Source organism: Scatophagus argus, chromosome 14 (genome assembly GCF_020382885.2).
Source record: "Scatophagus argus isolate fScaArg1 chromosome 14, fScaArg1.pri, whole genome shotgun sequence".
Taxonomy (NCBI): Eukaryota; Metazoa; Chordata; class Actinopteri; family Scatophagidae; genus Scatophagus; species Scatophagus argus.
In genome coordinates, this window is record NC_058506.1 from 11,219,287 (window position 1) to 11,231,800 (window position 12,514).

At 40.7% G+C, this 12,514-nt stretch overlaps 1 protein-coding gene across 1 annotated transcript; it reads right to left on the minus strand.

Moving 5' to 3' along the window:
• Nucleotides 1-2,551: 2,551 nt before the first annotated feature.
• LOC124071055 (V-set and immunoglobulin domain-containing protein 10-like 2) lies at nt 2,552-10,611 on the minus strand. The gene is made up of 11 exons (XM_046411487.1): nt 10,542-10,611; nt 9,411-9,764; nt 8,578-8,916; nt 7,134-7,409; nt 6,121-6,408; nt 5,785-6,042; nt 5,409-5,699; nt 4,215-4,568; nt 3,101-3,223; nt 2,980-3,004; nt 2,552-2,849 (listed from the first exon to the last, which is right to left on the minus strand). The coding sequence occupies exons 1-11, from the start codon at nt 10,609-10,611 to the stop codon at nt 2,708-2,710; spliced, it is 2,520 nt and encodes an 839-aa protein (XP_046267443.1). The 3' UTR covers nt 2,552-2,707.
• Nucleotides 10,612-12,514: the final 1,903 nt, after the last annotated feature.

The following is a 12,514-nucleotide window of genomic DNA, read 5'->3' on the forward strand; positions in this document are numbered from 1 at the left end:
CCCTCCCAGCCCAGTACTGTTCAGGTTACCTCTTCATTTTGACTGGTGTAGTTCAAATTACACTGTTTTGTGTCCCTACTTTAAGTAGCACATAGCTTCTTCCTTCTCGATCCTTTTGGATTTGTTGAAATGTATACACATGTCACTTAATAAAACAAGTAATTGTGAAAGAGAGACGAGGTACAAACATTTATTTCATGTCCCTCTTCATGTCCTTGCAGTTTTTTGTGCATTAGTGTTAGGCCTACAGATGTATTCCTGCAAGTTTCAGCCATGCTGAATTAGACAGAAACATCTCATATCATTTTATTTTACTGATTATGGTTTGATTATATGCATGTAATAGCTTAAGAAACCACCAGACAAAACAGTAAACACCATGAAATGTGCATTTGATTGTGTTTTGCTATGGCTAATAAAGTCAGTGGATGTGTAATGTGGAGAGTTTTTTGCTTGAATTATCCCTCCAGGGAGATTGAATTATCCCTCCAGGGATAATTCAAGAATTTCCCTCCAGGGATAAATAAAGGAATTCTGATTCTGATTCTGATTTTATGAACAAGTGAATGGCGTGCTGAGCGGCATGACATGTTAGTTGATGCAGTGGAAATGACAACCCGCTGGTCTGTTCATATGACTTAACGATTACTCTTAGTTCATATGAAAACATTTTTTAGTTTAAATACAAAACAAACAAACAAACCTACATTTCCTTTGGTCCAAATCACTGACATATGTGAGGATGGATGACGCATGTCCACTTCCTCTGACTGTACAAAATATCCTGGATACGAGCGCTATCTTATGCTGGTGATGTAATTTGAAGTCAGAGTCTGTGCAGTGGTGTTTGGGCGACACACCATGATGTTTTTATAGCTTCAAATAACTAATTAAAACCAAACAAAAACCTAACATACATCAGAACCACCTAAAATGATAGAAATTATCTTTGGGAAAAATTTATTTGCCGTGTACTTTGAATTCTTATTTTGGCCCATGTTCTATCTGCTAATGTGGAGAGTGAGTGGTTCATGACCTGTACCACTGCTTGCCACTAGGGGGCAATCAAGATGCTTTAACTTCGCTTTTTCCCAAAAGCGAAGTTCCCATGTCATCCATTTTTATATACAGTCAAAGGTCCAAACCCAGAAAAGTAAGTTAAACAACCTGGACTTAATCACCTAATGGGTGTAGGTGTAAGACTACATTGAGCTCTTTGTGTGAGTGTAAGATGTTGAGATGTGTCAGCATGTTTGCCAAAGGTAGATCAACTTAAAAGTAATATTGAACCTAAATGTTCTGCAAGAGAGGATGTATTTAATATTAATAAACACTAAATCAGAAAAGAACAATCTTAAGATTAGATGTGAGGTAAGTCCATTTTTTGCCAGTATCCATGGAAATAAAATGACCTCTATGCAAAATTAGATAGATAGGTTCAATAATTTTAAAAAAAACATCCATTGGCTGAGCAGTATAGAACATATTCTTTAATGTGGAAATCGGTGGGTCCCTTATGTCCATGAGTCTAATTATTTTATGACAAAGTTCTGTAGCGAAAGATGAGAAAGTTTGTAACTATTATTGTAGTTGAGCTGAGTCACTGGCTACACATCACTGTAATAATCATGTCTACTCCCTACAAAAACATTAATTCCAGGTTAAAATACAACTGAAGAAGTCTGATATATGACTATGAGCCTATAGCCTTGACGGTGATGGTGACATTAACAGGCTCATTATCGTCTCCAGTGGGAGGGGCTTGACTGGTTGTGGGGGTGGCACTCAGGGGTGAGATGGTGAGTGGCGAAGATGCCCTGGGTAAAGCCATGGTTGGACCTGAAATAGACCAGCGTTGAGGTTCAGCATGAGGCAGACAAGCAATAAGATTTTTAAATGATGCTGCTGGTGGTTGAAGCAGACTGCTGAGATTATTAGCAGCTTAGCATGAAATTTTTATTAAAAAGAATACAAGATCAGAAATGAGTCTATTTAGTTCCTTTAATGCATGCAGTCTATCCCTGAAATGTTACTGGGAACTGCCTGTGAAAGAGATTTTTGGATCAGCCACTGGAGCTGTTAGCTGGCAGGCTGAGTTCGGACAGGGGGATGAGGGAAAATGTGGCCTTCATGCCATGGGCAGAGTATTGTTAATGGCACTGAACACTAAGGATCACACTGGTAACTAACGGGACATTTACAAGTACATTTTAATGCTACTGAAGCGCTGCAGCTGACCTGCTAGCACATTTGCTATCTAGCCTGCAAACTCACAATATATGCAAATGTATTGGTCACCAATATGAAACCAAAAAACATAAATTAAAATTTTGATTTTTCTCAAAGAAACAAAAAAATTTAATTTAGTTGGACTTTCAGTTTCACAAAATGAGACGACAGAGAAATATTGAGTGTGGTAATCAAATCATAATCCAGCTTTAGGTGCAAAAGAATTTAAATTAGAGCAACTGGACTCAGGACAGTTTAAGGGCAAAGATATTTCACCTCTCATTCAAAAGTCCTCTTCAGTTATGATTAACTGGTTGGGAGTCCCAGGTATTAAATCAGTTCTGTCCAGTTAATCGAAGATAGATAGATAGTCGGATGAGAGATGAAAAGTCTTTTAAATTGAAGCCCAGTTGCCCAACTTGAGCTCCTCTATGCAAGATGACCTGGATGACTGAGAATCTACACAGACAATCCAGCTTTAAGTTTGAATGAATTGAGTTTGAAGTGACTCTATCTTGCCTGGACTGGCTGATCCACCTGTATCCTCTATTCCTCCCTCTGAGCCGCCCACCACTTCATCTTCAGGAAAGTTGATGTTTTCCCTCGACTGACTGTGCTGCCTGGACACACCACAAAAAAGGAAACTGTTTAAATGGCAAGTCATCACAAAGAGTTGGCTGCTAACATCATTACAAATTGCAGATTTTTCTTTTGCTGGTCTCATATAGAGACAGTAATACAGATACTCACAAACCAAACAGCATGTCATGTAGTCCTGGAGGAATAAATGCAGAATATTAATGCAATATAATGGGACAATGCCCTCATTATTCAAGTTATTATGGGGTTGGTGCTTGTGTATGGGACTCACGAGGGTTGTTGTTGCGGTTGCGAATTATGAACACAAGCAGCAGCGCCGTGACAATGGCTGCAAACAGCATCCCACCTATAGCTGCTCCGATCACAGCAGGGTACATGTTGTAGCGAGGTTCCGCTGCAAAACATCACAGTTACACATTGCAAAACAGAACACCTCTGAAAAAATAGACAATTGCTGCATTTCAAGTGTCTCACATTGGTTTTCACCCTGTTTCATCTCCTGCTAATGGTTCTCAACCCATGTCAGCATTGTTTTTGTAATGTGAAATTAATTTGGGATGTTTTTGTTTTTAGAAAAGTTAGCTTCAACTGCATTTGTTTGTAACTATGGTTGACAAAATAATTACATTAAAGCGAGAGTGCATGACCTTTTTGAGAGAGGAAATTACACAGTCTTCCTCTTACAGATAACAAGTTGAAATTTATAAGTAATAAAATCCATCCTTGCTCAGTTCAAAACTACTGCTTCTGCTATGTTTTGTTTTAGCATTTAAATGCTTATCCTGTCATTGTCACTTCTGGTCAATATGGCCTCTATTCAGCAAAAGTTACATAGGCTGGCTTTAAATTAAACTGATGTGAAATAACCAATGCATTGACAGTACAGGGGCTGAAAACCATTGGCCTATCCTGCCCTGAAACCTGATCTACAAAGCTTCCTACACCCTAAACATTCAGCTGACGTGGTTGGAGCACTCAGATCCTACATGACATGGTACAATTAACACAAAGAATTTACCAGAAGCACACAGGGCCAGTATCAGGAAATGTAAGGAGCAGGGAAGGAGGTAAAGAGGAGGTGAGTAGAAGGTGTGAAGCTGTGAGGTGTGTGCAATTGTTGTGTTTTTTTGTGTATCAGTTTTTCACCTAAATGGATAACAAAAAAAAGAAAAAAAAATGTTAGATGAAATGTTGTCATTAAAACAGCAATCACAGCAAGGAACTACCATCAACAATGTCTAGTAAATTCCATATTATTGCTTGACTCTCCTTCCTTTGCCCATTTGTTATTTTCTGTTTGTTACAACATCCCTAACTCAAGCCCCTGCCTTTGCTCACTCCTGTATCTGACAACACTTTCCTCTGAGTCTCTGTACTTACTATACCTGGAGTCTTTTCTGCAGAAGGGTGTCCGAGGGTGCGGTAGTTGACTGGTGTGATGCGAAACTTATAGGTAACAGTCGGTGTCAGTCTTCCTACTGTATGACTCCTTGTGTCTGGGTCCTGGATGATGCTACTGTACCAAACTGGTGGACTGATCCTCTCCTCCGTCTCCTCCTTTGAAACATTGATGCTGGCTCTCCTTCCCGGTCGCTCTGACACCCACATGTACTCCAGGATGAAGCCTGTCAAACCTCTTTCTTGTTCATTCTCTATCTGCCACTCCAGCTCCACCTCATTACGCTGCCGGCTGGTGTACATCACTTTGACCAGAGTTGCATTGGGTGGCATGGGGTGCCCTGATAATGAGACAAAACACAGCAGAACAGAAATCCACATTTCAGCACCAGTTCACCATCTCGGTCCAGACTGAAATATGTCATCAATGAATGGATTGTCGTGAGAGTTTGTACAGATATTTGTGGTCCACAAAGGATGGACCTTCAGAACTTTGGTGATCCTGGACTTTTCCTTTCATGCCTCAGTGAGGTTCACATTTATGGTTTTTAGTGAAATGTCTCAAATACTACTGGACTCATGCAAGTTGTTTCAAATATCCATGTCTCATAGGAAGAATTATAAATACCTTGGTGATATATCTGCAAAGCTAATAAAATCTCCTTCATTGTACATTGACTATTTGTGCAGATTAGCAATTTTCAACATACTAAACTAGCACAGTGAACATGTTAAATTGCTTAAAGTTCAACTAAAAGCTCTAAATACAGCATCACAAAGTCACTAACATAACTGTTGACTCTTAATGTGCATTCACTTCAGTTTGTCTGGCTGGCACCTCTAAAGCTCACCAGTTAACATGTTATTTTATGTGGGTTTAATCAAACCAAAGTATAAAAATTAGGAGTTTTATGGGTTTGTCTAACTATTTCTTGTGTGGTTGGAGAGACTTTCTGGAGTCTCTGCTGGTTGTCAAGTGGAAGTCAACGCTCCTGGTTAGTAAATAGTCTGATACCTCCATTACACCGCAACTTAGAATTTATACATTTCAGTTTTTTACACCAGGCGTTCTGTTCCTCCTGTTTCCAGTCTTTATTCTGGCTGGCCAATAACTCTCAACAAGAAAGACATTAAGTATATTTACAGAAAGGTTACCAAGCAAACAAAAAACAGTTTCTTACTCTTGACCACTAAAGTGACAGTGATTTCAGTTCCTCCCACTGCGTTGGAAGTGGAGCACCTGTACTCGCCGCTGTCTTGAGCCTCTCGTGTGTCTCTAACTGTCAGATTGGCCCACGCAGATGTTCGCAACAGTGTGTACTTAAAAGTGTCTTGGACGTCCACACCCTGATTGTTAAACCAGGTGATTTCATTGACAGGAAGGTAGTTGGCTCTCAGGTTGCAGGTGAGCTGAACATCACTTCCCTCATACACAGCCACAACTCTGCGCTGCGTCTGCAGTACAGGAGCCTCTACAAGTGAAAACATATGCATGAACCGATTAACAAATCATATCTGCTATTCTGTTGTAAGGTGTGTCAGACATTGTGCACTGACCCAGTGTAAGCCTGCAGGTCTTGGTCTGGACCAGAAGGGGATGCTTAGCATGGCAGGTGTAGGGTTTCCCGTCCTGAGCTGTGCCATAGCGTAGGATCAATATGTTAGAATTTTCTTCCCCACTTTTGCCATGGCCACCCGGGCCCTCCCACCACACCAAGGCCTTTGGGGCCCCACCATCCCAGGAGCAGGAGAGCATCAGATATTCTTTGTTGTTTGTCACGAAGGCAAAACACACTGGCTCTGCAGGGGGAATATCTGGCAGAGGAGAAGAGGTTTAAGTGAGAGGTTTGGACAACTGTGAGCATATAAAACTTTTCTTTTTCACTTTCTCACATGTGCGTGCGCTGCATGCTGTCGGCTGTTTGAGTGCCAGGTGTGAGCCTGTGCATGTAAACAAGCTGTTGTTGGAAGTCAAGCCTTCGGTCGACAGCAAGATGGCAGTGTTGGTTGATGGATTTGTTTGCTGCCCTGTGTCATCTTCGTCGTATCCCACTTGCTGCAGGTCTCCGGTCCACTGGAGGGAGGGGGAGGGGAATCCACCGGGCCAGGAGCAGAGCAATCTGAGAGAAGTGTGATTCAGAGCCGGCTCCATAGAACAGGAGGGTGAGCCATCAGGTGGGTCTGTGGGGATAAGATACACCTTGATGAGGTAGTAATGCACAAAGTAGAGGCTACAGAATGTGTGCCTTTGGGGTAATAGTCTTCAGGGATTTGGGTATGAATCATCTTAGTAAAAACTGCAGAAATAAAAATACGCTATTCATTAAATATGTTGGGTGAAACTCAGCAAAAGAGTGGAATGTCATTGTTAGTACTACAATGTCTAACTTTTCAAATGTGGCATGTCTAGCTCTCTGGGGTGATGTACTCTTTTAGATCATTGGTGACTAATAAAAGAGCATTGACTCAGCAAAATCAAACAAGAGAGCAGAATGACAAGCACTTGGCTTTCTAGCCAATCAACACTTGCCATGGCTGTGACATCACAGCAAGGTACCTGCCAGAGAGTCCCATCACCTTCCCAGACGGCTCGAACAGGAGAGCAGGTCAGCAGCACTTCCACACTCTGCTGTGGTGTGTTGGCGTGTATGTGTATGAGTTCATGGTAAGGAGCTTTAAATATGAGGTGATGTAGTGAAAGGAGGAAGAATGTTTGAAACAGAAGAAATGAAGGAGGTTTAGAAATTCCTGAAAACAGGAATAGGTTTAATTGGAAGTTAAACAATCAAAGAGTTATATTTAGGCAGGAGGTTCGGTTTTAATAAAGATTTTTATTGAAAGGACTGAGTTGAGAGGTTTATAGAAGAGGACTGATGGTATGGTCCAAGGTCAGAGATCAGACTCACAGTAGACAGTCAGGCTGATGGTTTTTTTGGAGCGGGTGTTGAGGTAGGTGTTCTGCGCCAAGCAGGCATAGTCGCCAGTGTGCATGCGTAGGATCTTGGTGATGGTGAACTGTGGCCCGGTGTAGACCTGGGAGTTGTTGTAGAACCAGACGTATTGACTGGCTGGGTTGGACTGGGCTTGACATAGTAAAGAAACAGTCTCTCTCTCCAAGGCTGAATATCCCCTCTCCGTCAAACTGTATGGAGTCACATCTATCTGAGGAATGTCTGGGCCAACTGAAGAGAAAGGACATGAGCGCATTCAAAATATGAAGGACAGCTTAATCACACAGCACAGAAACCTTATATTAGTCCTTAAGAATTTAAATTTAAAGCAAGACGCTTCATTTGGATTTGTGCATCTGGTCACTTGGTGAAAGGGAGTCCACTCTTTCCACTCTTTCTTGGCTCTTCTCTTTAGCTGCTAAAAGCTCCGTTATATCCACCAGCTTGTTGCTGATTTGTCTGCTTTTTCTTGGGCTTTCAAAGCTTTCAAAGTTGTTGTTTTTTTTCGCTGATATCAGCTGCCTGTTGCGGCTGAAATGTTGCTTTGAGAGTGGTGAGAGTGAGCTAAGCAGACAAGTTATGGTCCTGACAGTTAAATAATGAACCGAAACTGGCTATAGATGTTCATAAAGCTGAACTGAGCTACAGGGTCAGGATACACCAGTAGGCTGATGATGTTGACTGTTGACAAATCAGCAGATCAGCTTCAACTGGCATAAGTCTGAAACTCTCCTCCTCTCTCAGTGTCAATCAAATCTGACCAACATCCACACAGTCATGATGAAATAGCTAGATGAATTTATTATTATAGAGGTTTAAAGCTTAGGCTTAAGGTGCTTTAAATTAGAAATGAGCCATAGTGAATGGTGAAGAAATGTGGAGGGTTTTTTGGATTTTAGATCTTTTAAAGAGTCCAAAAACAAAGTTTGTTTTAAAAGGTTACCCGGTCGTGACCTCAGTGTCCTGGCAGGTTTTAGAAATACAAGCCAAAGCAGAAACAATGCAACATGTTTTTCAAATGAAAACGAAATCAAATGAAATGAAATTAACGGATATTTTAGGTCTAGATACCTGAACAACAGCTGACCTATGACCAAAACTTGAGTCAGCGTATATTTGTCAAAATCATTATTCATGATATGGTGATATTTTTTCTGAGTGGGACAAATGCTGAAGATGCATATCCTCTCAATTTATTGTTTACTCACACATGAAACGCCAAAGACCATAATGACCATAAAGTCATGCTCATCTCCACTTCCTGTATATTATTAATAGTATTATTTAATTTCACAAAATAAAACAAAAATAAGCGTCTCGAAAAACTTCTGCCTTGTACAGAAGTATCTGCTGATTTTAGCAAACCCAAATCCTACTCAAAACCTCCAAATGTACTCACAGATGGTGTCCAGCCACAGCCGGCTGGAGCTCTCGCTGTTGACGGCGTTGCTGGCCACGCAGCGGTACCAGCCGGTGTGGTTGCGGTTGACGTCGGTCACGTTAATAAGGCTGGTGTTGCCCTGTGCGAAAACCGTGATGTTTCCGTTGCGGGTTTCATGTTTCCACACGTAATGGATTGGTCCAGTTCCGTTTTCCAGATTGCAACGCATCCACATGGTAGATCCTTCCACTGGGGATGCATCACTCATCAGGAGGTAAGGTTTACTGACAGGAACTGCAGTCAGGACCAAAGTCACACATGTTGATGTTTTTACAAAGACAATAACCCCTGTATGAACTATTATACACCATAAAATATTCTTAAAACGTATGATGACTGACAAATAAGAGTTTGTAATTACATGTTGTTTTATGTAGACAAATAAAAATTAGCATCAGTGAAATTCTGCAAGGTTTTCATCCTGTGCAATAATTCGAACATCCAATATAATAGTGAAACACTGACAGGGAACTGTCAGTAAAATACTGTAAGTAAATTGTGTTGATAACACATACTTTCACTTAGGTAAGGATTTAAATGCAGGATGGGGGGGGGGGAGTAATTGAGTATTTCATGCAATATTTTGTTTACTTAATTAGATGATCTGAATACCTGTTCCACTCACAATTCTTTGTACACATGACAGTCATAATTCCTTCAGCGTTTTCAGATTTTTGAACATTGGTGTTGGCCTCAGATATCTAGTATCAGCTGAGGCTCAAGGTGGAGCTCAAGGGTCAAGGGAAGGAGAAGCTGAGTCCCTTCATGTGTCAGAGTGCAGGATGTCTCACCTCTGACAGTCAGGTGCACGTAGTAGTAGTACACTTTGGGCTCCTGTTCTATGTCATAGAAGGCCTGGCAGGTGAACAGGCCGTGTGCAGCCAGAGGCAGGTTCTCGATGCTCACAGCTGCGCTGTTTGAGATCACCGTCAGCTGTCCGAGGCTCTCGGCCAGCTTCTGGATCTTCGTCCCTTTGCCCAAATCATAGACCACAGCTTTTATAGCTTCAGTACCAGGCTTGGTGAAGCTCCATATGTACATGTCAGGTAAGGTGGGACCGCACTCGAGGATCACCGCTTTGCCCACCACTCCATACACACTGGTGTCCCGGTACACCACCTCCCAGTTCTGATTAATCTCCACCGCTGGAGGAGGAGAGGTTACACAGACATGCATGCAAATGTGTGAAGGAAAAGGAGATGGTGGTGTCATGTGCCCTGGCAGTGTTCGGTTACAGGATTGATGACACTGTAAGTTTCAGACACACTGTGATGGTTTAATAAGGGGTTCCAAAACAGATAATCGGCTCAGTCAAATTATATTTCTAACTATATTCAACTTATAAACCTTCTTTTGCCAGCCGAGCTAATCACAGGCCACATGGCCTACAGTGAGGATGATATGGTTGAAATAAATGCCACAATACTGGTGTGAATATTTTCTTATTGATAGTTATATTCCATTTTGTGCAAATTACATTTCTCTGTTTACCAGACTAAAAGGTAAAAACAAAAGGATACCACAATTTACCGCTCTCGTGTATCGTGGTTATAAATTTAAGTGATCGGTATCAAACATTTTGTATGTGTGATGTGTTTTATAATATACAAAATAAATTGATATATAGGTTGTTGTGAAACTGCTCTGTCAAATGTATCTGCTGCGCTATACCACTATTGACTGATTTTACTGAAGAATTTTTGCTCAGCCCTGTTAGCAGTTCTCTTATGTTGAACATTGTTTCATTGCTCTATGTACTATATATATATACATGGTTGTAATGACAATAAAAAAACTCCTTGACTTTGACTTAATGTGTCTCAGTATATTCACCAGAATATATTCAAATCATGTGATGTAGAAAATATATTTTTGACTGCAGCTCAGATGAGTGTAAATGAACCCAAAGACACTGGACTCACCATATGTTGTCAAAGTGACCAGACTGGTAGGTAGAAACAGAAAGGCCAGCCCTAACAGTTGGGCCACCATGGTATCATGATGATCCTGAGTCCAACCACCTCTTTACTCCAAAAAGTTAAGTAGAGATAATCAAAAGGTAAAGCCTCTGAATCACAAAAACTGACTCTTGTTGCCTTCCTTCAGCTGGATTTCTTCTTTTCCTCTCTCCGACCCAGAAGTTTCTTGGAGAATCCAGTTGCAGGCACTGACTTCATTAGACTGAGAGTAGGAAGGTACGGAGGGTCACTAAACTGATTTGGGCTCAATTATTCATGCGTTTTTCCTTTCTCTCGATCCCTCTATCCATCTTTTTTTCTCCTGCTGGGTTAGAATAACACAGCGATACTAAGCTCATCTATTATACAAGACAGATGCATGGGCGGACAGGTTAGCCTCCCCCTCCACCACTCCACACACACACCTGCACATTAACTAATAGGGTCTAAACATGAACATTCCTCCACTCATTCATGTTAATCTACTCTTAAGTCTTCTAATTCAACAATCAATACTAAAAATAATTTTCTTACGCTTCTTCCCATCTGTGGGGCGGGAAATGCTCATGAATACTTGAGGCTGATAAACATCTTTTCAGTCAGCTTAACAGTGGATGCACACAAACAAAGGGATGAAAAGCAGGGAATTAAAAAAGGGTTTATATCTTCTTAAATTTTCTTTGCCCTTTGTCTGTTTCAGTACAAGCTTAAGGGCAAAAGGTTCTTATGAGCTACAAAACAAGAAAAGTTTTACATTAATTTTGAGGGTGATGAGCTCAGCACATTATTTAATTTAGTTGCAGTTAGATCAGACTATATTGCCCTCAGCTTCTAGTCATTTTAGACAAGCTGTAAAATTAAAGGCTCCTGATTTTAATTTGAGAGGTCATGTGAGGGCCAGAGAGCAGAGTAAACTCTACTGATGGGATTAGGATTAAAATAGATTTAGAAATCTGACATTTCCCAACAATGGTCTGTGTTTCGTGCCGTGACTTTATCACTCTGTAGGCCACCATTTAAAGTTCAGTTGATGAGACACTGATCAATTATTCTTATTTTTTTTAAGTATCTTAATGTGAAGAGAGAAAAGAGAGAAAGAGAAAATGTTAAGTGGAACCATGAGTGTGTAATGTGAGATGTGTGTCATGAATGAATGCAGGACAGTGATCAGTTTCCCTGCTTTGGCACAGACAAGGACTGACAGGCAGCAGCTTAGTTTATCAACCTTATACAAAGGAAAATAACACATAAAGAAAAATATGATAACAGGTTTAAGATCAAGTCAAAAAGATGGCTCCTCTGTAGTTTTTATTTTGATTTATTTCACTTGAAAACCATAATATGAAGAGTTAAGCACCACTGTTTTATATTGACATGAATGTGCTGTATGTTGAATGTCATGCTTGTACTTTTTTTTGACATGTTATGCTTAATTCTCTTTGTATTTTGAAGAAGAAAAGAAAGAAGGACTTTATATAAAGAAGATGAAAAAGATGGAAAGCTCTGGAAGAAGCTCTGGCATGCTGAGCTGGCCACTGAAGCAGAGGCTGAACATCAAGGCTGACAAGTCTGTGAACGCCTCATGAGAGTTGGACACAGTGGATCTGTAGATACTAGTTTGCTTGGAGAGTTGGGAATTCATTGTCAGGGATTTCATCAGCACACAAAAGGCAGCTTTAGACGCAAAGCAGCCTGGAACAATGAACATGTTAGAGTTTGTCCATTCTTGATTAAAAGCTCTGCTTTCACTGACTGCTCTTCTCTCTTCATTGCCATGCCTGCATGCTATGAGCTGAAAGACAGCTGAGTGGAACTGCACAATCAGGTGGGTTCATGACTATGATTGAAACCTTTTACATACAAGCTGTGATCCATTGTTAATGTAAAAATATACATATATTTGAAGCTCCCATTTTTGCTTCTATTTTTTTGGGTAA

Excerpts from the sequence above, each read along its gene's own strand:
- LOC124071055 (XM_046411487.1), bottom strand. The coding sequence starts at position 10,611 with ATGGTGGCCCAACTGTTAGGGCTGGCCTTTCTGTTTCTACCTACCAGT. Across the intron at positions 6,043-6,120 it reads AGCATGCAGCGCACGCACAT|ATATTCCCCCTGCAGAGCCA; the intron begins GTGAGAAAGTGA and ends CTCCTCTGCCAG. Across the intron at positions 2,850-2,979 it reads CATGACATGCTGTTTGGTTT|GCAGCACAGTCAGTCGAGGG; the intron begins GTGAGTATCTGT and ends TGGTGTGTCCAG.